Raw genomic sequence first — 27,850 nt, 5'->3', positions numbered from 1 at the left:
ATGCCCCCCAAGTATTCCGTCAAGTGCAAAAGCATGTGCGAAGATAGGCATGCAGGCTGTGTTGGTTACATGGCAACAAACTTTACGCCAATTCACCGCTGGCCGATGTGGTAATGGGTGGCAAGCCGTTGTGGAATGCTTGCTGCTAATATGTTCGTACGGGTGGTTGACTCATAACTGATCGGTCCCGAAATCGTCACGGCCACACTGCTAGGCCATTAGGCCTAATCAGCACCGCTTCATTGGGCGTCAGCCACTAAAGTTATGGTTTGGTGCCGAACCAACACAATCTTTTCGCAGCAGCTGCGAGACTCGGAAAGCCAACAAAGCACCTCACAAAAAAAAAAACACACGGGATGGCAATGAAGTTGTTTATAACCACCACCTTTGTGACCCACCATATGGTGGCCTCTCATTCCCAATGCCGTTCGTAGACACACGTCGGCCTATTTTTGTAGTTTCGAGCAACCCCGTCACAAGACTAGCTTTGGATTTACATTGCGGGTACGAAAGTGCCATGGCTGGTTGCATAGCGTTTAAGCTAAACAGCCGATGAATGAGGGGGGGGAGCATCATGCAAGCTTGCCATGACCCTCCAGATTTCAGAATCTTTGACAGGTGGTAAATCACGCTGAACCTGACATTGAAGCAGTGTGGACGGTGCATGCAAGAGTGGAGTGGTGATTGGGTCACGTAATGAGCGGTCCTTTCATATGTCGCGCAGGTAGGCCTTACGATAACCCACCTGTCGTGAAGCTGGAATAGCCCATGTTTATTTTGGTGAAAAACTGGAAAGCGAATCTTTTCACGCAATAAATAAAAGATTAGTGCAAAAAACACTGGTCCACTATTAAAATGAGAACCTCACAGGTTCAGTAGAACAGAACATCACTAATTCATTAGCTTTAGAGGGAAAAAAAAGCACTTGATTGGATTGAACAGAAATATTATTGATAAAAAAAATATTTTCCAGACCTTCATATACTAGAACTGAGCTGTAATCAGTGCCAGTATACTAATTTGACATTCCCTTTAATATGAGTAGATCGTATGGTATATCTTGATTTCTATGTACCAAATTTACTGATAGCCTGTTATGTTCTTGTTATGCAATGCTAGGAGACACCTGAGCATGTGCAGCATTGTATTTTCTTGCTGAAAATTCATAAGCATTAAATTTTGTGAAAAATTTTCGGATCTTCAATATTCGATTTGACAATGCTCATTTTCTTCTTGATTTGATTCTATATTTGATTCAGAATCTACTACTTGGTATTCGCATACCCCAAGTTAACAGCCTGAGAGCTAAGAGACAGTATGAAGAGAGAGGATTCTTTGCTTTAATTATAAGACAACACAAATGCTGATCACTTATAAAATAAAGCGCTGCAAGTCACCTTGCTGATAAAAGCTGACAAAAGGTTGCCCTCAAGACAAGAGCAGTAGGTCATCAAGATGCAGTCAACAATGAAAAATTAAATCCACAGTTAATGGTCTAACTGAAGTCCCACTTATGTACTACTGTATACACAAAGTTTTGTTGTACTCTCTGTTACCGTAACGAAGTTCTGCAGAATTTCCTGTTTGCACAGTGATCAAATGGAATGCAGCCTGCAGGTAAATTAGGCAATGCAACACCTAAAGTGTATGGTTGTACCCCATTTCCTTTTTCTATGCACCGCAACTGTGCTTTCGTGTTCTGCATGTGCTACACTAGGTGATATTTGAAATTTCATAGGCACGACGGTGACAGTAGCAGAGCATAGTAACATTGACAGCATCCCAATTTGCAACAAAGCAAAGAGGCAAACACTGCTTGTACAGTTACAAAATGCTATCTACATAGTTTTGCTCTACAAATAATTTCTACCGAGTGGCTCTGGTATAAGCTTTTCAAAACCATGAACTCAACAAAATGTCTTGAAACAGCCAGCAAAAAAATTGGCAGACAGGATGTTCAATACAAAGGTCAAACTGCACAGATATTAGGGAAAAAGACAGGATGGGGTCCAAGTTATTCTGACCACTAGTGAAAATGTAAGACGCCATTTGCAGGAACCTTAGGTTCGAGTCCAGTAAGGAAACCACTTAGTTAGATGACGTCTTTCTGTACTCAAGGTTTTGTTGTTCAACTTCACAAGAAGCCAAATTCTTTGAAAGAATATGTTTAGTTTCATTCATTATTAAATAACAGCCATCCTAAGCTTGCTTCAATCTAGGAATATTCAAATAAGAGTTGGTGCTCTCAACTGCTTAATAATTAATTTAATTTGCTTTAACACAGTCGATGCATTTTGCCCTCATCTGAATGTGGCTGCCCCAGCTGGGAAGTAACCACATGCTCAACAGCAGAACACCACAGCCACCAAGTCACCGTGGCGGGTGTTCTCAACCACCAGTGACATTTTTAAGGATTGTCATAGTCTAGTGTGAGCTTTGCACCGATGTTGCAGATCAATGGGCAGGCACAAACTTACCTGTAGGTTTTTTCCTCCGCTTAGCATCCCTTCCGTAACCAAGTGGCTGCTCATTGATGTCCAGCAACTGCATGCAGAAATAACCGTGCAAGGTCAACAAGTTGCACCCTCCACAATAAACTGCTTATACAAGTGACTAAAGTACAGCATTTACTCGATTTTAACGCGCACCTATTTGCCGGAAAAATTCACTAAGGTATGACAAGCACGCTAGTATCGAGTGCAAAATGTAGATTGCGATCTCGCCCCAAATCTCAGGGGGTGATATTTATGCGAATGCACTTATTCACAATTTCTACATAATGAAATTTCATTGCTACTGCAAAGGCCAAGGCATTGATTGGAAATCACCATGGCTGCAAGAAGTCAAATGGATGGATTACACAGAGTTGTTTATGGACACACTACACCTGACTAACTAGCAGAGTAGCCTCAATTGAATTGCTGTTATAAGGTGAACTCATCCTAAAATGTTGTGTGGCACATAAGGCTGCGTAGTGATAGAAAGTACCAAGGTTTTCCAGCAAACTCTGAATGAGGTTCCTTAGTCGATAGCAAGTTCTTAAGTCTCAAATTGCGTGGGAACCACGAAAGCTCACTGCACAATTATGCTGCAGCAGGTGCTGCCTATGGAAAGCTACATAAATAATTTGCACAAATGCTTATGCACAAGGTGAAAGTGCGGCAGGACAGTTTGCGGGGCACTGAGATACAAATTTCACGATAATGGTTAGTACATGTGCTCCCCTCTGGCAATCAACTAGTACAAAAACAACCAGAAAGTAACGATACACCTCTGTGCACCATGTGAATACCGTGCCATCTAAAGGCCAACTGCAACGAAATTTCACTTTGGCAAAATTTGTTACACGTACATGAATAGCATATACACTGGAACGCCGGTTATGTGTTCCCCGATTTTGCGACATTTCAGGTTTTATGAAAGTTTAGTGTAGTCCTAGTAGACTCCCCGTAGAGACAACATATTAAATACGTCCATTATGCAATGTGACATTACGCACATTCTATCTCGTACAATGACCCACATGAAACTGCGAACCCGCACAGACACATGATAAGTGCTGCTAGCCTCCGGCAGCTCCTTAGCTATGCCGTCCACTCCATCAGTAAGGGGAGAGCAGAGCTTTGCATTGGGAAAGATCTGAAGGGTTTCCGGGCTCCTTTCCAGTCACTTTCCTTCTCCAGGAATGAAAGTGGTCAAGCAAGTTTTGGAGCATGAATTGTCCATTTTTGCAGCAGAAAATACGCTTTCTGGAGCAGCTTGGAAAAGGGCAGCAGACGCAGCTACGTGCAACTGTCCTGCGTAGACTGGCAGGGCAAAAATACTTCTGTCTTTTTAAAATCACAGACATATATTTTCCATTTAATTCAGTCAAAATTAGTAATAATAGTAGTTTTTTTTAGAATTGCAGACATATACATTTTCCATTTAATTAAGTCAAAATAACAATAATAGTATTACTATGAATGTCCTCACGATCATGAAATCGGCCAATAACTGTCAGTGGGATTTGTGGCTTTTGATGTAGCTGCATCATGACATTACGAGGGAGAGAGCAGGAAATTTTTCACTGTTTTGGACACAAGATTGCAAATTACCTGATGCATTGTGCAATAATATTTGGCTTCCAAAAGTACTTCAGGGCCCCTTTAAAGAAGATACTAAGGTTTTCATTAAGGGTGTGCGGGTATCAAATAGTAGATTTTGAATGAAATATTGAATCAAATCAATAAACAAGAGCAAAATACCGAATCAAATATTGAATATCAGTAAACTTATTATAAAATTTAATGCTCACAAACTTTGGGCAACAAAATATGGTGCTGCAGACGCTTAGTAGTCTCCTAGCAAGAATATAGGAAGCTAACACAGTAGAACCCCATTGACACGTTCTTAAAGGGAACGTGTCAAAAATAAGTACCAGCCGGGAAAACGTAACCGTTATGAAGGGCACAAGCCACCACAGCATGTCAGAAACAGTCCGAGTGGCTGCCAGTGCAGTTATAGATGTCTTGGTGCTCATACTGTGACCAGGAACGGCAGATGAGGCTGTGTATAGTTAAAGGGCACTTATGTGTCCTGTGACGGTGGCCTCTACTGCAATATTTTGTGCACACTTCACCACATAACAAGGTTCTACTGTGCACCGAAGCTAACTAAAAAGAACCTGCAATTGTGAAATGCAAATAAGACCCTTGCAGGCACCAAAGTAAATTGATTAAGGGAAAATCAGACATCCACGCATTAGTAGCAATTGCTACGAAGGAAACCCATACGGGTTCCTCGAAAGAAAAGCTCAGAGTTGAAGAAAAATTCGTCCTGGTCCGGGACTTGAACCCGGGACCACTGCCTTTCTGGGGCAGCCGCTCTGTCATCCGAGCTAACCAGGCGGCTAGCAGATGGCAGGGCGAAGTCAAATTTGTCTACAACACGAAGCAAAGGCAAGAGTTTGACGTAGTAGTTCTGCGGAAACCCGCAAAATGGAGAGAAGTAATTGATAAAGGGAAAATCAGACATCCACCCGTTCATAGCAATTGCTGCAAAGAAAACCCTATAAGGGTTCCTCGAAAGAAAAGCCTCAGAGTTGAAGAAAAATTCGTCCTGGTCCGGGACTCGAACCCAAGACCACTGCCTTTCCGGGGCAGCTGCTCTACCATCTGAGCTAACCAGGCGACTGAGTGTCGTGCAGCTGCTGCGAAAAGATCTGCATCGATTTGGCATCAAACCCAAATGTTAGTCTACAATGGCCAAGGCAGCAGTGCCGATTAGGCCTAATGGCCTAGGCAGTGTAGCCACGATGAAAATTTGCCACTGGCAGATGTGGTAACAGGTGGCGATCCATCACGGAATGCCTGTCGCTAGTATAGCATGTTTATATGGGTGGCTCATCATGCAATCAGTCCCGAGATCACACGTGCGGGTTAAACTGACTGCTGTTGGAGTGGCGCGAAGTTGTCACCACATATCCTACACGATCTGCGCTCCTGTCGGCGACTAACTGGCCTGGTCTTTGTAATTTACGAAATACATGCCGATTTTGCTGCCATTACATCTTTCCATGCCGCATTATAATTTTGACTGGTCCTGTCAACCCAGATGAACCATGTACTGAAAGAGGCAGCCCGGCCGACGCAGTGCCGTGCTGCGAATTGTGCCGTTTTGAGTGCTGTGTGTGCGATAGCGGCATCAAGCCAACGTTCGAAGAGCGCTTGCACTGACGCAGTCCGTTACTGCGACAGCCAGGGCGGCCCAGACACAGTGCCCACGGCCTTCTTTTTGGGCCGAAAACAAAGTGAAACGCTCGCTTGAGCAGCATCGAGCAAGAGGGGCTCTGCAGTGCACATGACATGTGGTACTGCTCGGCTCTGTAGACCGCATAGATAGAATACTAAAAAAATCTAATAATAGATATTAAATTTGCGAATCGTCTTATTCGAATGTTCACTATTCAATTCCATTCGGTAATATTCGATATTCACCCACCTTTACTGAATACAGTGTAACCGTGTTCATACCTTTCGAAAAAGAATGTGAAAAAAAATGTACTATCCGGGAAAACGTACGATCCAAAGTCCCAAAGAGACTGACAGAGTCAACTCTAGTTGACATCTAAGTAATGCAAAGCATTGCGCAAATCATTGCAGCATGAGACGCCGATGCGCACCGAGCTGGTGGGGCCCAAGCAGCCCGAGACATGCGTTGTCATTTTTGTGTTTGTGGTTTCGGAACGCTTACGTTCACGCTCCTCAAATTCGTTCTGGGTCAGCAGCTTCTTTGAGCAAGGCATTTTAATGAGAAGTTTTGACATGCCCACTTGGAGCAAATCGTTGCTGCAAGAAAAGCACATGTGCTCAGGCCTCGCCAGCACATGAGCTGGCGAGGCCTGAGCGAAACCGAGACACCCGTGTCTTATTTTCCTACTATGTAGTGTCTTAAGAAGCCAACAGGAAACCAAAACCAAAACGTAATCGAGATGGTGGGTGACACCGAAATATGATTCCTTCCATGCCACCAGAGCAAGATATGACACTCACTTCACGCTGCCTGCAGCAGGGAACAACAGCACTTTTGGGTTGTCACCTATTAAAGGGGGCGTGCAGGTTCTAGAATGGTAAAAAATGCCTGAAAAATTGATTTTGAGAAAAACACATTTTAGGAACGTTTGTGCCTTCAGGCATCTGCCCACAGATTATTAACACTGATTTCGATCAGTAAATAGGAAAAAATTGTCTTTCAATGCACCACGAGAGCCGTGAAATGCCCTGTGCCAGGCGAAACTTGTTCAAACTTTCAGCGCGTGCTGCAGCCGCAGCCGCCAGCCAACCGCCGTCAGCTGACCACCGCCATCTTAGGCTTGCCTTGAAGCTGTTCTCTTCGTGCGCATTTTGCGCCGGTTCAAAATGGCGCCACTCAAACAGAACGACCGCTCTCGCCGCTTTCCCAAAGGGTGATTTCTGGCCTCTGATTGGGTGGAGCGCACGTGCGAAAGCCAAGCCTTCCGTCCTGCGCCTCCCATTGGCTGGTGCGACCAATGCAGCCATTTTTTTATTTTCCTTTTTTATTTTTGTTTCGCGTGCGCCATGGTCTCTGTCATTGCTGCCAGTCTGTATGGGTCATCTTCGTCTGCTTTCGCTTGCGTTCATGCGGCTGACTCCGTAACTCTACTGTGTCTTTTTGTCTGGTGGCGTGTCAGGAGATGCTCGCATAAAGAAGACATGTTGAGCTTACGGGGGAAAAAATACGAAAGAGTCAATGGAACGAGAGGCTGAAGACCGCGGATAACGGCACGCTGCCCGAATAACTGGCACGAACAGAATGGCCGGAACCACCTGTTCCGTCCGAAGCGGCATTCTATCGACGCCGTTGATCCTACTGGGCCTAGCTGCAGATTGATGTCATCAGATCATCAGCCGGCGCATCCTGCAACATTCTAGACTGCATTGATACTGCATGCTATTCAGTGGGTGTCACAGTGCGCAACGGAGTGGAAATTCAAGCTGCTCGTCACAAAAGCTTTGGAAGTCACAAAGGGAGCATCTAGATTGTAGTGCTACCGAGGCCAGATTTTCAAAACAGCACAAGCCAGCAAAGGACCTTGTATAGAGCACTGGCATGCTGTAGAACAAAGTGTTGTGGTAAGACAATAATTAATTCAGGCCCTTGAATAAATATTCCATGTGTTTTTTTTTTTACTCTAACATTGTGTAATGTTTATTTGGCTATGGAAAGGCTACTTTATTATACATTTTTTTTATTCATTAAGCTTGCAAGCCACCGGAACTGGCACATGAAGTGGTAAATGTAGTTACTCATGCTGGTTTACGGGCAGTACGTGGATTTATAACAAGCTTTTCGCTGTTTTCTGGGAGGGTACAGTCATATATCTAGTATGGCCATTCTAGTGAAGAATAGAGCTACAAAATGATGTCATTAATATTGCCGTAGCTGTATTCTAGAAAAAGTTACAGCTGTGTAAACTTCAAATGCGTTTTTCTCAGTTCAATGTTTTTACACACCGCACTCAGCCTTACAGGGCTTTTCTCTATTATGTCGTTCAGAGACAATAACAAATTTGGTATTAGTGTATTCATATTGAAATGATCTAGGGGGTGAAGCTACTTCTGTTACTCTAGCGTCATTTTGCAAATTACAATATAATATAGTGAGTGAAAATAAGAAAAAAATATTTACAGTAAATGCTGGTCTGCTTTCTTACCTTTAGAATGCCTTCAAACAAATAAAGATAGCATCACCCGCTAGACCAAGTCTTTGGCATTAGCATCACACACTTACTTTTCGTGTTTAGCAAAGCGAAATTGCCAAAAAGCCCCGTCAGAAGTACCCATTAAGTTTATTTTCAGACTTCAATGATTTCTGAACCAAAGTAGCTATCAAAAAACTAATTATCGATTTGAAATCAGCATGAAAACCTGATTGAAATGGTGAAGTTTAGTTCAGATTGAACCAAAAATAAAGAAAGGCATTTTAGAACTCACATTCCTTCTTAATAAAAAATCTATGGGCACTGTGCCGAGCTAAACTGCGATAGGCGAAAGCCTATCTATGACTGTCTCTGCTGCTGTTGTCTGAACTGTTCTGCGAACGGACGCTGCCATGGCCGCGAGCATGGGATGCAATCACCGCCATATGGCTGCAAGGTTCGTCGACGATGTGCGTGCACCCCCACGCGCATGTCCACGCTCTCCAACGCGCCCACACACACATCGCTACTGGCATGGCGCCTCCTCTCCTCGCTCCCCTCGTCAGTGATCCCCGCTTTCCTGCATCCACCACAAACTGCGCTCGGACACTCATGAGCCACTAAAGGCTTACGCCTTAATAGCATGCAGTACGCTTCCAACGGCACTAAGCCCCACGCGTTGTCAAACAGATAGCGTTGGCGGAGGTGCGACGACCCTGTAGGTGATTTCCTGATACCGGAATAGGAAACTTAGTGCACACCGGCATTTTCACGTGAGACAGGTGGGTGAGTATATTACATTGCGGGCAAGTTACTGCGGCAGATGGTTACTGTTGTTGAATGTGCATGCCTCGCGCCCTTTCTTGTTTGCATGGGATCTGGCGGCTGGAAGACATACAGGATCACAGTTTAGAGATATTCTGAATGTTGATGCCAAAAGATTGTGTTTTCCAAGTACGTATTAACCGGTAAAAATACGTAACTGTACTGGGTCATTTGTTTTTTCTCTATGGTGAAAATTGGCACCGGGAAATCCTACGTAATGGCCTCGTATCAACGAGGTTCGACTGTAAGAGACTACAAACTACACTCGCAGGATGTCAAGTAGGCTCCAGCCAGGAAACTAAAAATGAAGTTTGCCTAAACTACAGCAGAACCTCATTCATATGCTAATCGGGAAAATGTACAATTCGAACTTGTATATTTACTTGCATAATGATCACACTTTTTTAAAAAATTATGCAAATTTAGGAGTGTGATCATTACGCAAAATAAATTTTCTGCGTAAAAAAAGAATTCATCTTGTGTTTGCTGCGGGATGACAGTAGGTCAACAAACAAGGCGGCTGACGCAGTAACAGTTCGGGACCTCAAAACAAAAATAGTTGTCGACGGAGCAAGCCTGAACGCACCGAACGCAATTTCTTTTTTCTCATGAGCACATTACGTGCATTGAAAGTTTCTACCGTATAAGTAATGAATAATATTGTTAATATCAGCAAGTTTGCGGGAATAACGTAGCCATGTCCACTTTGAAGGGACAGAAACAGAGATGGGTGTGCTCAGCTGCCAGTGACAGAAACACATGGCAGGCATGCTGCGAAAACAGCGGCATTAGTGTTCACTACAATCTTAATGCAGCACAATTCCGCTAAGGGTGGGCGAATATGTTAGCTGTGTTACAAGTGCTGGCATATGAATAGGGTACACTTCTAACATATCAATGTAAATGTGGCTACTGTCATTGCCTTTTACGATTTGTAGCGTGCCCACGAGTGCAAAAAGGAATCGAAAGGCGCCTTTTTTGTTGTTGTTGACCACAAGAATTATAATACCTACAAATAATAAAACCAAAGCAAGTTTTGTTGTAGATATTTTTTTATTGGAAGCGCAAAAAGTGATGAAAGGAATGAAATGGGGCATCTGCTTAAGAGTCTGTTTGGCGCGTGCAGTTCGCTTGGTAAGTCTTGAAGAGTCGTTCACGTAGCATTCGACAGATCGTAAGCACAATCATCATCAGCTAGACTTGGCACATGACATATTGCTGCAGCAAGTTCGGGGTGAGATCATTACGTGGGAAAGAAAGAAATCGAATTTTAACGACAAAATTCAGGGGTGCGATCATTACGTAAGTGCGATCATTATGCAAGTAAATCCGGTAACTGAAAATATTTGACAAACAACTATTTTCGACATCTACATAATGTGAAGCGTCGCTCGGATCGTTGCGGCACGAGACACCGACGCGCGTCGAGCTGATGGTGCTCCGTCAGCCTAAGATGTGCTTTGTTGTTTTCCTATTGCGTGTTGTTTTAAGAGGGCAACAGGAAACCGAAACGAATACAAGCTGGTGGACGATGCCAGATGCCACCGAAGCGAAATGTGATGCCCACATTGCACTGCCTGCAGCAGGGAACAGTGGCACGTTTGGAAATAATGCCCACTAAAAGCATGCAGTTTGCTAACGATGGCACTATGAACGACGCACTGTAAAACAGATAAGTGAAGACGCTTATCACAATAAGTTTGGTGGCAACAGCTGTGAATGCGGCGTGACACGACCTGGGCGGAGATTTCCTGGTACTGGAATAAGAAACTGTGCACGCGTCCTCAGGCGAGACAGGCGGCTATATATACTGTTCTTGATTGCACGCCTCGCACCTTTTCTTGTTCACATGGGATCTAGCAGGCAGAAAACGTATAAGATCACAGTCTGCAGCAGGAAACGGCGGCGCGTTTTGGTTATCGCCTATTAAAAGTGTGCACTGCATTTCTAACGGCACCACGCGTTGTGAAACAGATAGGCAAAGATGCTTATCGCGATAAGATTGGCAATGATAGCTGTGAATGCCGCTTGCAACTGACCTAAGAGAAGATTTGTTGGTACCGAAATGAGAAACTGATTGCACGCCGGCATTTTCACATAAGACGGGCGGGTGAGTATCGCGGTGAAGCTGCCACTGCAGGCAGCTATTTACTGTTCTCGATCGCACGTGCCTCACGCATTTTCTTGTTTACATGGAATCTAGCAGACGGAAAACGTATCATACAATCGCAGTTTGGCAACGTACTGAACGTTGGTGCCAAAAAATCGTGTTTTCCAGGAACATACGAACCAGTAAAAAATTTGCATAACTCTATTGGGTCTTTTGTGATGTTCTCGATTGAGAATGTTGGCGCCGGGAAAATGTACGTAACGGGAATGTATTAGTGAGGTTCTACTGTATTTCGTTTCTGTATGTTTTGAAAAACATTTGTCATCGTCTCACTTTTGATAATTGGCAATACTTAGCATACACACGAAATTAACCACTTCACCAGTCGGTTGTTACGAAATATTGGCTTACAGTAATCCCTCATTATAACGAAGTCAGCAGGATGGCGAAAAAATCCGTTATAAGTGGTAATTCTATATAAGCAACCACCCGAGAAAAGCTAAAGCTGGAAAGCTTTAATTGCACCACAACCACGAGGAAGTCAAAATACAATATATTCAGTAAACCAAACTTTATTCCGGTGTGAAAAAGGCAGTGAGCTTTGGTTGTTTCAAGTTCTTACCGGGCGCGAGCAACCACTGCTCTAATTTAGCCAAGCATTGCACGAGGCCATGGTCGACGCCCATGCATTCAAACTTATTTCGCAGCAGGTGTAGGTACTCCCGCACCTGTACCATAGTTAGCACTTGACGTGGCTCTTAGTCCGCCGGCGCTTCATCCTTGTCAACACAGTCAATTAGTATCTCCGCATCCGTCACTGGGCAACAAATGAGAGCAGCAGCAGCGTCAGCCAATGCGAATTGTCTCAAAGTCCCCTTCTACCTCTTGGCCAGCAATTTTATGAACAGCCTCGTACAGATGGCTGCAAGTCCAGTCATCATCAGGCTGGTCATCATCAGGGTCGCTGACGACAGCACAGCTATGCCAGCGTGCCCACAGCAGTTGGCGACCTTCGAAGGTGCGAGTTCTCTCCATGAAAAGTTCAGGAAATGGATCGCACCAAGGAAATCAATGTTGCACCTCTCGCCAGTGTCATACGCTGTGGGCATGTATTGCAAAAGAGCCTTGCGGTACAGCTTACGGGTGGTCTCAATGATGCCCTGATCCATCGGGTGCAATACTGCAGTTGTGTTTTCAGGCAAAACTTCCACAGTGATCGCCTTGAGGTTGTCGATCTTCCCGTGGCTCGTGCAATTGTCAATTATGAAATGCACTTGCCGAATCCTTTGAGTCGAACCGTCTAACCAAAAGGCACATAGTCTTCAAAAATAGCAGCAGTCATCCATGCTCGCTTGTTACTTCTGTAGATGCATTTCTTGGGAATAGTTTTACATTTCAGAAGCACTGCGGCTTCTCCACCTTCCACAGTATCAACAAGGAAAGCTTGTCCTCGCCTGCTGTATTGGCACCAAACAGCACCGTGACACAGTCCTTGCTCTGTCTCCCTCCAGATGAGGATCTGCCAGCGGTAGTAAACATGTAATTTGGTAGCATCTTGTAGAAAAATGCAGCCTCATCCAGGTTGTAGATGTCTTTGCCTTCATACTTTTCAAGTAGAGCTTGGAGCCGATGTTGTCGCCATACGTCTACAATGTCACGGTTCCTGGCTGCACTTTCGCCAACGATCGCCTTCAAGGTCACACCATGTAAGTTTTTGAACCGCTCAAGCCAGCCATTGCTGCACTTGAAATCTTTATCACCCATTTGGAGGGCGAGAGCTTCGGCTTTCACAGTAAGCCAGGTCCATGTACGGTGAGATTCGCACTCTTGGCGTTCTTCAGCAGCTGTAGAAGTTCACCTTCCACTTCAGGGTATTTCGAATCACGATTCCTCTTTCTCTTTGCCAAGAAGCTCTCTTCAAAGCCATCCAGCACAGCTAGCTTCCTTGTTTTTCAATATTTTCAATACAGTTGATAAAGTAGATGGCGGTATGCTGAATTCCTTCGTGATGTCAAGTTTTCTGCCGGCCACCTTTTTCCCCTTCTTTCATCAGTAGAACTTTCTGCTTCAAAGTCAGACACTTTTGGCCAGAGACCGACGGAGCCATTTAACCCTGCAGACCACAAAAACACACACAAGACACGCACAATGACGCACTACGAATAAAACACATTCGCATGGCCAGCCGCACCAAGCCATCGGTGCCAAAGTGACTGAATGGGGTGTGCGACGCAGAAGGGAGAAGCTTCAAAATGTCGTCAGGGCATCTCGCTTTCCTCGTCAGTGCGAACTGATGATGGTGACGGTTGCAATGGCGGGCTTGGCATCGGCTTACCATGTAGTGGAAGAAAGGTGATCGGAGTTGTGGATACCAAGAAGCAGGAACTGCAGAAGGGCACCCATTGGTGGAAGACTGTGCTTGGGAGGGCAGGCCAGAAGAGGGCAGCTTTGGAGAAGCAGTGATGTCAAAACTGGCAGTGAGGAGGCGAGGAGTTACCATGAAGGCTAGTGAGAGAAGTGACGGGCATCCAAACAGCTTGCAGACTGGACAGCGAATGAGGAGGGGAAGGCAGTGGCCGCTTTTATAGGGGGGGTGCGGAGGCCACGGAAGACTACGAGAGGGTTGCACTGGAAAGCACCGCAAATGCCGTGGCTTGAGTCTGAGGTTGTGTTTGTAGTGCTCAAAAAACGGTTAGCCACTCATTGTGGGTACGCAGCACAATCATGAAAACTGAACGGTTTTGCCGTGGGGGCTGTGCATGATCGCTGGGCAATTTTTTACCGAGGTGTGCAGCCGTGAAGTTTGCAAAACGAGAGTTTGTCGGCACACTGTTGTCGACGACACCATGTTAATTCTACGGTTCGAGTGTCGGTGTTCGTGCACCATTGCATCCGCACCATTAACAAGTGTCTAGGAGCAAAATTCAATGACCCTACCGCGCATTCAGACAGTATATCTAAAGGCAGATGACACAAATCAAGCATGACCGGCTCAAGAAAATCGCCGGGGAAATGCCAGCTAGCACTGACCCGCCATGCTGACAGCCTTACTCGCCACTGTCAATGCTTGGATTTTTCGTGTTTTGGTAAGTTATCGGTCGATTTGCCCCGTTAAAAGTGCAACGAAGCTAGGGAAAGTGTTTTATTGCAGTGCAGGCTGATTATGGCGAGTAGCGAGCAAATTTCTAGACTGGCTTCCCCAATGTCTTCCCGATTTGTTAACGTAGCTCTGCGCGTCGAACATGGCACTTATAACAGAGAGACACTTCTTTTGTGCTTTTCAGCACGTTTCAGCACCAGAAGTGTTCTTCAGAGCTGTAAAACTTTGCTCATCGAGCGCACCCCATGGAATGCTATGGCACAAGTCTGCCCGCTGTCTTTTGGCCACTTTTTGGCATCCAAGAGACCACGGCTTTCTAGCATTGCAAAGTATCAGGAAAACTTTATTTTTGTGTGGATTCTATCACGGCAGACACTAGCGATGCGATTGCAACTAAGATTGATGGTTCGGGCATGCTGCACAATATAATTTGACAGCTTCCATTCGCTCCACAGTAAACAGTGGGAGCACTTGATACTCGCTTGGTACTAGTTACTAGGCGGTCATCGGTCGTGGGTTTGGTACTTTTCTGGCCTGTTCTGTGCCTGCATGAGACTAAATCATCGGCGGTATTAATTTGGCATTGCATGCGCAAAAGGATTGCCACCGCTCGGCGGCAGCAATGCCTCCGCTCGCCACTTTGCTCTAAATGGGTCAAGCTCTTCGTGCGCTTCCAAGTAATGTGGCTTAAAATGCATGCGTTTGGGTTGGCACCGGAAGTAATTTCGAGTAAAACGATTTCGTTATAACGAGGGATTACTGTACTTTCAGATATTCAAAAATACAGGATAGTTTCTTGTCAAATACGAATATGAATAGTTAGTGTGTAGTATTCTATTCGTATTCGAAAGTTCGTATATTCACCCACCCCGGAAATAATTAAGACTGCAATTTATGGATGCAGCCATTAAACAAACAATAAACAGTATTCTGGTGTAGAGAAATTTCAATCAAAAGACAAAGTAAAGAGCAATGTAGTTAATATGATGCAGTTAACAAACTCGTGCATATATATTTATATGTAGCCAGTGAGTTAAAACTACAGCGGCTACCCACCTTGATGCCGCCATCTTTCTTGTTCCCCAGAGGCTTGGTGAGGGACCGACTAAGTGGAGTACCTGAGCTCAGGCGGTTGCCACTGGTGGGTGTCTTGAAGCCACCTGTTGGCACACGGCTGGGAATACCCCTCAAGGGACCTGTGAAAACACCGGCACTTTGGAGTCCTTACATGGAAGAATGTTATATGCTGCCCATTTAAGAGACACGAATGAGCAACATTAAATGGCATCTTAAGATGGTAGTCTTAGAGCGCTCCCAAAAGGCTGACATTGTTCGGATGGTCAAAAAGTGGCACTACGGCTACATTCAGATTCGCGCTTCCACTTGGGAAGAAGGAGTTCTACTCCATTCTTAGCGATGATGATTATCATTGGTGACTATTATTATCGGCAGCTGCACTGGCCATGTTACCAGCCAAAACCGTTCACTCTTCTTCATTCGAGGAAGGGTTGTTCTGGTCACAATAAACTTCCCTCTTCAATACAGAGCCAGGGAACTTTATGAATTAATTTAATCCGGAAAACCATATGAACCTTGATAACATCACTGATATTCTACAGCAATCACAGTGTTTGCACAATTTTGATCTATCCTCAATTTCAATGCAGCAATGCACACCAGACCTAAGCAGAGTACCCTCTACAATGACTTTCATTGGCACTACTGTTACAGTTTGCTTTTACCAGTCATGCACAAACGTCCTGCTTACAGCATAGAAAAGGCAGGCAATACATTTAAATTTCCCCTCTTTGTAGCCAAAAGAAATTGAACCCTTTTTATCAAGTGGTACTGCTTTTCTCTTGAGGCCATATAATGTCAAACACGACAGTTCTTTGAAGATTCTGTTTCAACATTGGGGATGTGCGGCTGAAAGGCCAATTCTTGCGTCGACATGCCGATTTTAACTGAATGTGGCAGGTTGCTGTCTCTTGATGTCATTAGAAAACATACTAGATTTCCTTACTCTTTCACAAATGGACAAAAAGTTATGCATGTTCCAATTAGCAAATGAGTGTGTCACTTTAGGAAAAGTAACATTTCAAAAATTATAAAGATCGATAAAATGTGTCTAAATAAACATTTTCTGGATGCCCTATATTACAAGACAGCAACAGCCGCTCACAAATTTATGCCTTTTTTTGTTGAAACTGCGTCACTTGAAAACCAAGCTTGTTTTTTGTTGTTACTGTGATTTAGAAATCTATACTTGTTTCTTGACAGAAGCAATTTAGAAATTCAAGAGTTCCATGACCTTGTTCCACACAAATCTCCAGCCAAAAAAAAATATTTGTAAACAGTTTTCTACATTTCAGTTTCGAAACAATAGTTTTCCTAAAAGTGTGAATTGGCCAAAAAGTGCTAAAGGAGAAAAACTGATTCAATGATTTCTAAACAAGCCATTTTATTCTCTGGGGAATGGTGCTGAACCAAATGCCACTGCTACGCAGGTTAAGCTTTTTCCTTCAACTAGATGCTGCTCGGCATCAATTGCTTTTTTTTTGGGATGCTTTTTCGGGTCCCAAGGCATTTCCGCATCGAAGACTTTGTGGTGGGTACAATTCACCACAAAGCCGACATCCTGCCGGTCACAGTAAACTAGCAGAAAGATCTGGAGCAATACGAGACGACCAGTGCTGATCATAACGAAAGCAAGGCTGGGCACAAAACCCTGTGGCCGTATGGATATGCAGTATGGAGTAAGGATCAGCATTTTGTGCCCATTTCTGACACAAGGTGAGCCCTATCTACATCTATTAGTGCAGAGCTTGACAAGCTTTGGGAATGTCTACTTGTTAGAATGCTCATGCTCCGTGCAACACACCGAGGTTTGAATCTTAGCTGGGCCAAGATTTTTCCACGTTCCCAAGTTTCGAAAAGCTAGCAAGATGACATACACAGCTCTGTATTTGCTGTAATATCTGGAGTCTTACTTGAATCATTCAGGTTCTTTGTAAGCCCTCGACACCTAATTGGCACAGATGAAGATGATGTGTTCCGCTTGGCATTGGACAAGGCATCTTGCGCTGAAATGAAGAACATAACATGTCAGAAAAAACAATAATTGCAAAACCAAACTAGTTGTTATGGCCCCGAGATTCAGCGAAGTGCTACCATTAGCACACTTCCCACTGCAAGTCTGAGATGACATTTGATATGACAAGGACACTCGGATCCCATGTTTCTGTATTTAAATAAACGATAAACAGACATTTTGTCGACTCTGTGACAAAAGCTACAACTGCTTTGTGACTCAAGTATATATGCATTCAAATTTCACCGTAACAAAGTTGCATCTGGTTCGAAAATACCTTCGTTATATCCGTTACTCATTATGAGAACATATTTATTATAAATTGGAATCAGCGAGACACATCTTAAGTTTATCTTATTATACTGAGGTTATAACAGGAGCAGGCAGCTAAAATGCAACACAACGCCTTGCAGGGACAAGATTGCAAGAAACCAATTCTGCCGATGACTTCTACCCAAGGCAGAACTCTTGTGTAGATCGTAAGAACAAAGAACGTATGAAGAGACTTCCCACTGGCGTTAGCACAGGTGTATAACCAGTTAACATACCAAAAGCATGAAACGCAAACAAAAAGGTGCTGTTCATTCTAACAACCCGTTTGTTTCTGCAGAACTCTTAACACAGTCGACCTTTCCTGTGTACGTACTACCATCACAAGATTTATAATCATGTTGGATTTGGTGAAATACTGCCAAATAAAGGAGTGCTGCACTTGGCCATTTTTTCGACCTCTTCTTTTAATTCAACCGACCAGATAATCAGATCAATTCTGTCAGTTCCGTCAAGCATGAAGTAACAGAAGTCTACTGTGTTGGGCATAGACAAACCACTCCAAGACTTGGTGCGGCTATGAAGACCTTGGAGGCCATGTGTTAGGCAATCTACGTACAGCATCCCCTTTCTGAAGGGCTTCAGCAGATTCAGCGCACTCAGCACTGTGCTGAACTAATGTCTGAATACAAGTTCGTTAGTAAGGCAACATGTTGGAACAAAATAGTGCAATAGATGGGGAATGGCGAGTAGCATTCTGCGTGTCTGTTTGCTACTCACTGTGTCCCATCTGTTGCACTGTTTCGCTCAAAGACAGTGCAATGAAATTCCTTTAGCTGTGGGACTACAATGGAAATGCTAAAATCACATTATGACTTCATCATAATGATGCTGATTCAGTTGCCGAGCACTAAGGAAAGTGAGAATGAACTGCCTGCATTACCAATAAGGGTGTCCTCAGGCACATCTAGTTTTGCTGAAACGTCTGCCATAAAACCTTTCATCATTGGAGAAAGCATTTACTGCATGCTAGCTCAGAAATTTTCAGTATGTACTTCCCATTAGCCACATATCTGGCAGTCAATGGCAAATCAACTCTGCAGAAGCCTGCAAGATGGAGGAACGTACATGAAAGGGAAAGTTGTAGCTTCATGCTACAGTACGGCAGTTGAAAATTTTGAATTTTTCCTTTCATGTGTAGCAGTTAAGAATAAGTAGCACCCATACCACGTTTAGAAAACCTTACACAGGTTAAAAACAAGGGAGAGGCTCACACTTCTGGAGCAGCTCGGCCCGGAGGGCAGCTGACTTGGGCTTGCGCTTCAGAGCAAAGTGCTTCACGGGCTGCGGAAGTTGGCCAACCAACGCAGTCAGGGCATGTTTGTTGAGGTAGAGGCACTCCAGAGGAAGGATGTTCTTGTCAGCATGCTTTTTCACTGGAAAGAACACATAAAAAGTTTGGTATTTTACTGTGTGTATAAAAGCAACACTTTCTGCAAGGCAAATTGTAATCAACTATATGTCCTAAAGCAAGTGATCTCGTGTAAACTGTACATACACTATAAATTGCTGCACTGCTTTAATGGTCACAAATGTACTAATCCAGTACAATTAACATAACCGGTGATACTCTGCATTCACGTGTATTGTTAGGAAGCATCATTCGGAACTGCAAATTACATTAAAGAAAGGTACTGCCATGCTTCAACACATGGTTGGCTTCTGACAATTTTTTCAGCCACTACTGTGCTATTGAATCATGCAAAGTAACACATGCTGCTAAAATTTACTAACAGCACAATGTGCTCACAGACAGCCTGGCTAGGATTATTCTAAAGCACATGTGCATAATGGTCTGAATACTTTCAGTACCTAGTGCACTATGTCTCCCCGACAGTTATCCTGTACAAAAAACATCCTCATTAACGGTCTTGACTGTCTCCACTTTGCGAATGCCCTCTGATCTGCAATTACAGGGCATACTCTTCTCAGAGAGGCTAGAGTATGAATAAAATGAAGGCCTTGCTTGAATTACGTAACCTCAGAATGAAATAACACTGTTTCCAGTCTTACATAGGCATGCAGGTTCTCTACATGCACCGAGCCGGATATCCAACTCCGGCTGAACTGGGTGGAGGACGTCGCGACTAGGCATGGCCTGGGCGCCACAACCGGCATCCTGAAGGCCACCCACAACGCTGCTTTCTAATTTGTTTTTACTTTTGGCCTTCTCATCAATAAAAGTTTTTCACCACCACCACCTACATAGACACAACATGTAAAGAAAAAGACATGAGCCACAAACCATTCCTTTCTAAAGACATCAAAACAAGAAGCTCGAACATCCTCACTCCCTGCCTACAGTACCCCCAGAGTCCACAAGCTCATAGACTAAGCAGAAGCATAAAAAAAAAAGAAACTATTGTACAATACCTGGAAGCTGTAAAACCTAAAAGTGTACAAGAACGAAAAGCTGTACAAGTTATCTTGGTGTGATTGTTTAAAAAGAACAGTGCGAAATTTAAGAAAGGAGACAAGGAAAGGACACAATACGGGCACTGCCTAATAAGAGTAAATTCATTCCCACTGACACTTGTTTAAATAAAAAAAATACAGCAGCATGTCATGCCTCAATTGCCAATTAGTCAAATTGAAGAAATTAAAATCGTACACGAGGCTACAGACATTTTTGCAGCAATAAAGATGGTTTGACTACACAAGCATGTACAAACTTGTCTACATAAAATGCTTACGCCATTTTATGGCATTTTATCTTTATACCAGTAAAGAAAAGTGGTGGCATTAACTTAAAGGCTGAACAGCAACCACAATTTTGACAATACAGTCAGAGGTTCGATGGAGGGCCAATAATTACAGACCACCTGAATTCAGCCCATCTCTCATGAATGCTTCAGCCAGACTGGTAAAGGTAACATTACCACGTAAGAAGTAAATGAACATCTGCCGGCATGTTGAACCCCTTCCAAGCCTGGAGGAGCTGGGTTCGCCCACAGGTTTCTGGTAAAAACGGCCAGAGACGAAGCTCAGCTCGTCAGCAGTACCTTGCCTTTTCTATCAATGCCGTGGACGAGCCTAGCTTTGTCTCGGTACTTAGTCACGCTTTTGGTAGATGAAAGCACACAAACCATGGGACAGCACAAGCAGATGTGAATTTATTCTTTCTGGGAAAGTAAAACATGTTGGCAATATTTTTTAAATATTTTTTTAGACATTTCTCGTTTGAATTCGGGATGACAGCACGGCATAGAAAGGTTTAACATAACATCTACCTGGCTCCCTTTTACCATTGTAAAATATTTACAATTGTATTGTAAAATAGTTTCTTTTTTTTATGCTTCTCCTTAGTCTACGAGCTTGTGGACCATGGGGGTACTGTAGGCAGGGAGTGAGGAAGTTTGAGCTTCTTGTTTTGATGTCTTTAAACAGAAATGGCTTGTGCCACATGTCTTTTTCTTTACGTGTTGTGTATGTAGAGAACCTGCGAGCCTATGTAAGACTGGAAGCAGAGAAACATGTTCTGCAACTGCTAAACAGTGTGCCTGTAACGGCGCTGCACAGCACAAAAGAAGACACAAATAGAACTGAGAGTAGTATGCACACGTAAAATTAAAACACTGTGAGAATACCGAACAGCTGCGACGCTCAACTAGACGTCTATTAAGACGCATACCGTGAACAGTAGTTTACCAGGCACAGCACAGCTAAAGTGGAGCAGACTAGCGGGCATTGAAATATTGTTCGTGCACGTAATGAGTACATCTATCAGCTGCTATTTACAAATAAACAACCGTACGACCTAGCGGGCGGCTTTCCATGTTACCGGTCATACAACGCCAGCAACATGCACGCAAACTAACTTCAATTTTTCCGAAGTGCAGAAGGCAAAATGTGAACACATCGTAGGAAGTTAGCGCACGCGAACCATTCGGCGCTGCGCAACGATAACTCACGCCAAGTTCGCTACCGCCTATTCCGCGCCTACTACGATACACAAGCGGCTCAGAATTTGTGAGCACTGCAAGGCTACATCCTGGCAAGTGTAGATGCACATAATAAATACTATACATAATGCGTAAAGTGAACTCCACTATCATAGTCATAATTTCATGCCTGAGAAACCCACACCAACAATGGATTCTAATCTAAAATAAGACATCACGACCTTTTTCTGCAAGAAACAGCACCAAACATGGTTTAAAGACCCGTCAGTGTATTATGCACTTTACAGAAAAAGCTCAGAGAAGTTGGACGCACCCAGCTTTCGGAGGTCGTTACAGAGGTCGACAAAGACACCAGAGTTCTCTTCGATGTTGAAGTTGAGTGTCCCACTGCCGGGAAATGACCTCAGTAGCTCGGCGAGCATGCTGACCCACTGGTCGCTGTCAGCGGACGCCACCTCCAGGATGTCCTCTAATTCGGCCTTCCACTGGTGTTGCACAGAGGCAAGAGGAGAAGAAGAAGACACAGGGGATGATGACGGGACAACAGAAAATGCCAGCTTATACTGAACCTGGCAACGTTTAACGCTAGAACGTTATCTAGTGAGGCGAGTCTAGCAGTGCTATTGGAGGAAATAGAGGGCAGTAAATGGGATATAATAGGGCTCAGTGAAGTTAGGAGGCCAAAAGAAGCATATACAGTGCTAAAAAGCGGGCACGTCCTTTGCTACCGGGGCTTACCGGAGAGACGAGAACTAGGAGTCGGATTCCTGATTAATAAGAACATAGCTGGTAACATACAGGAATTCTATAGCATTAACGAGAGGGTGGCAGGTCTTGTTATGAAACTTAATAAGAGGTACAAAATGAAGGTTATACAGGTCTACGCCCCTACATCCAGTCATGATGATCAGGAAGTAGAAAGCTTCTATGAAGACGCGGAATCGGCGATGGGTAAAGTCAAAACAAAATACAGTATACTGATGGGCGACTTCAATGCCAAGGTAGGCAAGAAGCAGGCTGGAGACAAGGCAGTGGGGGAATATGGCATAGGCACTAGGAATAGCAGGGGAGAGTTATTAGTAGAGTTTGCGGAACAGAATAATATGCGGATAATGAATACCTTCTTCCGCAAGCGAGATAGCCGAAAGTGGACGTGGAGGAGCCCGAACGGCGAGACTAGAAATGAAACAGACTTCATACCCTGCGCTAACCCTGGCATCATACAAGATGTGGACGTGCTCAGCAAGGTGCGCTGCAGTGACCATAGGATGGTAAGAACTCGAATTAGCCTAGACCTGAGGAGGGAACGGAAGAAACTGGTGCATAAGAAGCCGATCAATTAGTTAGCGGTAAGAGGGAAAGTAGAGGAATTCCAGATCAAGCTATAGAACAGGTATTCGGCTTTAACTCAGGAAGAGGACCTTAGTGTTGAAGCAATGAACGACAATCTTGTGGGCATCATTAAGGAGTGTGCAATAGAAGTGGGTGGTAACTCCGTTAGACAGGATACCAGTAAGCTATCGCAGGAGACGAAAGATCTGATCAAGAAACGCCAATGTATGAAAGCCTCTAACCCTACAGCTAGAATAGAACTGGCAGAACTTTCGAAGTTAATCAACAAGCGTAAGACAGCTGACATAAGGAAGTATAATATGGATAGAATTGAACATGCTCTCAGGAATGGAGGAAGCCTAAAAGCAGTGAAGAAGAAACTAGGAATTGGCAAGAATCAGATGTATGCGTTAAGAGACAAAGCCGGCAATATCATTACTAATATAGATGAGATAGTTCAAGTGGCTGAGGAGTTCTATAGAGATTTATACAGTACCAGTGGCACCCACGACGATAATGGAAGAGAGAATAGTGTAGAGGAATTCGAAGTCCCAAAGGTAACGCCGGAAGAAGTAAAGAAAGCCTTGGGAGAAATGCAAAGGGGGAAGGCAGCTGGGTAGGATCAGGTAACAGCAGATTTGTTGAAGGATGGTGGGCAGATTGTTCTAGAGAAACTGGCCACCCTGTATACGCAATGCCTCAGGACTTCGAGCGTACCGGAATCTTGGAAAAACGCTAACATAATCCTAATCCATAAGAAAGGGGACGCCAAAGACTTGAAAAATTATAGACCGATCAGTTTACTGTCCGTTGCCTACAAAGTATTTACTAAGGTAATTGCAAATAGAATCAGGAACACCTTAGACTTCAGTCAACCAAAGGACCAGGCAGGATTCTGTAAAGGCTACTCAACAATAGACCATATTCACACTATCAATCAGGTGATAGAAAAATGTGCGGAATATAACCAACCTTTACATATAGCTTTCATTGATTACGAGAAAGCGTTTGATTCAGCCGAAACCTCAGCAGTCATGGAGGCATTGCGGAATCAGGGTGTAGACGAGCCGTATGTAAAAATACTGAAAGATATCTATGGCGGCTCCACAGCCACCGTAGTCCTCCATAAAGAAAGCAACAAAATCCCAATAAAGAAAGGCGTCAGGCAGGGAGATACGATCTCTCCGATGCTATTCACAGCGTGTTTACAGGAGGTATTCAGAGACCTGGATTGGGAAGAATTGGGGACAAGAGTTAATGGAGAATACGTTAGTAACTTGCGATTCGCTGATGATATTGCCTTGCTTAGTAACTCAGGGGACCAACTGCAATGCATGCTCACTGACCTGGAGAGGCAAAGCCAAAGGGTGGGTCTAAAAATTAATCTGCAGAAAACTAGAGTAATGTTTAACAGTCTCGGAAGGGAACAGCAGTTTACAATAGGTAGTGAGGCACTGGAAGTGGTAAGGGAATACATCTACTTAGGACAGGTAGTGACTGCGGATCCGGATCATGAGACTGAAATAATCAGAAGAATAAGAATGGGCTGGGGTGCGTTTGGCAGGCATTCTCAAATCATGAACAGCAGGTTGCCACTATCCCTCAAGAGAAAAGTTTATAACAGCTGTGTCTTACCAGTACTCACGTACGGGGCAGAAACCTGGAGGCTTACGAAAAGAGTTCTACTTAAATTGAGGACGACGCAACGAGCTATGGAAAGAAGAATGATAGGTGTAACGTTAAGGGATAAGAAAAGAGCAGATTGGGTGAGGGAACAAATGCGAGTTAATGATATCTTAATTGAAATCAAGAAAACGAAATGGGCATGGGCAGGACACGTAATGAGGAGGGAAGATAAGCGATGGTCATTAAGAGTTACGGAATGGATTCCAAGGGAAGGAAAGCGTAGCAGAGGGCGGCAGAAAGTTAGGTGGGCGGATGAGATTAAGAAGTTTGCAGGGACAACATGACCACAATTAGTACATGGCCGGGGTTGTTGGAGAAGTATGGGAGACCCCTTTGCCCTGCAGCGGGCGTAACCAGGCTGATGATGATGACTGAAAGGGGGATTTACAGTGACATAAGACAGCAGCCTGCACATGGAATGAACTGCCATGTCACTATACGTCAGCATACCCCTCAACATACCCCCCCTCCATCCTGTCCTCGCACGTTCCTTAATGCAGACATGCACATTGCCCAAGGTGCCTCTATTTAGTGCCTCATTAGGCTATGTCGCATGCAAAAACAAGCAACACTAAAAAAGAATACACTCACTACAAGCACATCTGAAAAACTTGCAGGAGAACTTAAGCCATAAAAACATCTTTTAAGGTTGAGATGGCTTCTGTTGTTTTTAAACATTCAACATAACACCACCTCGACATAGAGAGCTACATAGCCTAGTCTACAAACAAACAAGATTTAACTTCACTTTAGTGTCTCTTAACTCCTACATTAACAGTGCGGTGAAGAAATATCAACAAGTATTACAAGTGACAGCAAACACGTGATTTAGGTTTCAGGTGATTTGAATGGCATGAAATGCTACAAGTACATGAAAAAGTTACGAAAGGAGGTTTTCAAACATGCCCTCTCCTTGCAAATTCCAAATTCAGCAATCAAAGTTTGGGGTCCTTACACAAAAATAAATACCGACAAATGGGCAAGAGTTTGTAAAAGTTCTGTCAGATTTATTTTTCATTCCTATGGATGAACTTCTATAATAGAAGTACTAAGGCAATGTGGACTGCATTCCATCCGGTTAAGGTTACTCTTTCAACATGAGACTTATCTTTAAAATTGGCACTTTGTGCCTCTTCACTTTTACAATGCAGTTATGTTGTTGTGACACATAGATGCTTTAAGTATTCCCATCCTCTTATATTAATAAATGACTAGAATAACATTTATCAACAAACATAAACACAGAATTCCTTGTAACATATTGAAATGCAAGTCATAGTGTAAGTTTAAAAAGAGTGCTTGCTTTTTCATCGCTGTCGCACATTGTCTCTCATATGCTTTACATGTGCCTGAGTCTTTGTCTGACAGAACTGGAATCTTGAAATATCAACGAACTAAGGAACACAACGTTTTTGTATCAAAGCAGTGCTGCACTTCTTTCATTGATCACCTGAAGTTAGCAAGTAGAGAAGAGGGATATCTACAATCCTAATGGCAACACAAGATATACATGAGTCGACTGATCATGCAATGCAGTGCTTTGTGTGCTGCTTTTCTAAAATGTTTGTACAAAAATGTTTCCAAGCTCTGCAAGGCAGTGGAATACTTTCGCCAGTATGCCCCAGTACCCCGATTTAAACTACACTAAAGCAACAAAGAAAAAAAAAAGAATACAAAGCAAAGCGTTGCAAGGAACATTTTTTTATCTAGTATGGTGAAGACTGGTTGCAAAAACGTGTGAATCCAATAGCAGAGAAACATGTTCTGCAACTGCTAAACAGTGTGCCTGTAACGGCACCGCACAGCACAAAAGAAGACAGAAATAGAACTGATAGTAGTATGCACATGTAAAATTAAAACACTGCGAGAATACCGAACAGCTGCGACGCTCAACTAGACGCCTATTAAGACACATACCAGGAACGGTGGTTTACCAGGCACTGCACAGCTAAAGTGGAGCAGACTAGCGGGTATTGAAATATCGTTCGTGCGCGTAATGAGTACATCTATCAGCTGATATTTACAAGTAAACAACCGTACAAACTAGCGGGCGGCTTTCCACGTTACCGGTCATTACAACGCCAGCGACATGCGCGCAAACGAACATCAATTTTTCAAAGTGCAGAAGGCAAAATGTGAACACATCGTACGAAGTTAGCGCGCGCGAACCATTCGGCGCTGCGCCACGATAACTCGCGCCAAGTTCGCTACCGCCTATTCCGCGCCTACTATGGAAATGAGGGCTTGGCAACAACTACGGACGCAAAACACAGCGGGAAAACACCAGCCGTGTGTTTTGATCGAGACTGCACGGGTTCAAACAAACAATAAAGTCAAACGGAAACATGTGCAAAGACAGCTATGACGTACTCGAGCAGACTCTACGTAAGTGGCTATCGCAGCGTTCAGCGGCACCGCAAGCCGCCGCGCTAGTCCTGTGATACCTTCCAGCTGGTGTGTTTACCAAACAGCGAACGCTCTCCTAAGCAGGTCGCAGCTGTCCGCGTATCGCTTCCTATAATCACGATGCGTGCCGTAGATCAACACAGATAGCACGGAGAACAATCTGAACGCAAGTAAGTCTCTCGCAGACGCTAAAGTAAGACGAAATAACTAATGACACTCTCGTCTTACCTCTTCGACATTGCGTCGCGGTATGTGCAGGAAGGAGAGTAGCAGTTTTAGCTTAACCTGCGATTGTAGGTCAATGAAACACTCTCTAATGTTTTTTAACACATCCTGGTTTAGCTGGGAACATATGGAATAGCCAGACCACAGATCATTACTCGTTCCGAGCTTATTATGTAGCCACAGCGACGTGTCGCTGTCGCGCACGTACGCCATCTTGAATCGAACAATTTTTCGGACGCCATTTTGAGAAACTGGTAGCCTCAAACCGGGCTTCACCGCGTGATCTCCGCTTTTGGCCGCTTCTACTTTCATGTCGCTTGAAATGTTGTGCTTTCGGTTTTGTTTACGCGTCCTACTTCTTTCTCAGTTGTTTTGCTGTCTGCTGCCAATGTCCACACAGACGGCGTTCATTGCGACAACAGGTGCGCCAGCTCTCGCAGCTCCCTTGGTGTGACAGTGAATGTGATGTAGTAGCGAAAGAAGGGAGAATTAAATGTGGAAACGGGCCTTCGTTGCGCTGTGACTTGCTCGCCGGCCGTAGGATGGTAATGATACACCAAAACAGGTCAGGAAGTGATATAGAAACACTCTATTTTTATTGAGCACTGTCCACATTCATAACAACATGGCAGAACTGGTGTCA

At 44.0% G+C, this 27,850-nt stretch overlaps 1 protein-coding gene across 3 annotated transcripts in view; it reads right to left on the bottom strand.

Moving 5' to 3' along the window:
- The window catches only part of Nelf-A (Negative elongation factor A), a 60,387-nt gene extending 32,801 nt beyond the window's left edge, over positions 1-27,586 (bottom strand). Inside the window, exons 1-6 of one of the 3 annotated variants that reach the window (XM_050183527.3) lie at positions 27,211-27,586; positions 21,872-22,043; positions 18,871-19,032; positions 17,226-17,318; positions 15,292-15,431; positions 2,478-2,544 (exon numbers count right to left, since the gene is read on the bottom strand). In XM_050183527.3, the coding sequence (XP_050039484.2) occupies positions 2,478-2,544; positions 15,292-15,431; positions 17,226-17,318; positions 18,871-19,032; positions 21,872-22,043; positions 27,211-27,519 (943 nt within the window). In that variant the 5' untranslated portion in view covers positions 27,520-27,586. Of the gene's footprint in view, positions 1-2,477; positions 2,545-15,291; positions 15,432-17,225; positions 17,319-18,870; positions 19,033-21,871; positions 22,044-26,493; positions 26,870-26,946; positions 27,022-27,210 lie in introns of those variants that run through there. The other 2 variants (XM_050183528.2, XM_072287890.1) reach the window with 2 other exon arrangements.
- Between the last annotated feature and the right edge of the window lie 264 nt (positions 27,587-27,850).

The sequence above is a fragment of the Dermacentor andersoni genome, chromosome 4 (genome assembly GCF_023375885.2).
Source record: "Dermacentor andersoni chromosome 4, qqDerAnde1_hic_scaffold, whole genome shotgun sequence".
NCBI lineage: Eukaryota > Metazoa > Arthropoda > Arachnida > Ixodida > Ixodidae > Dermacentor > Dermacentor andersoni.
This window is presented reverse-complemented; position numbering and strand designations above follow the sequence as displayed.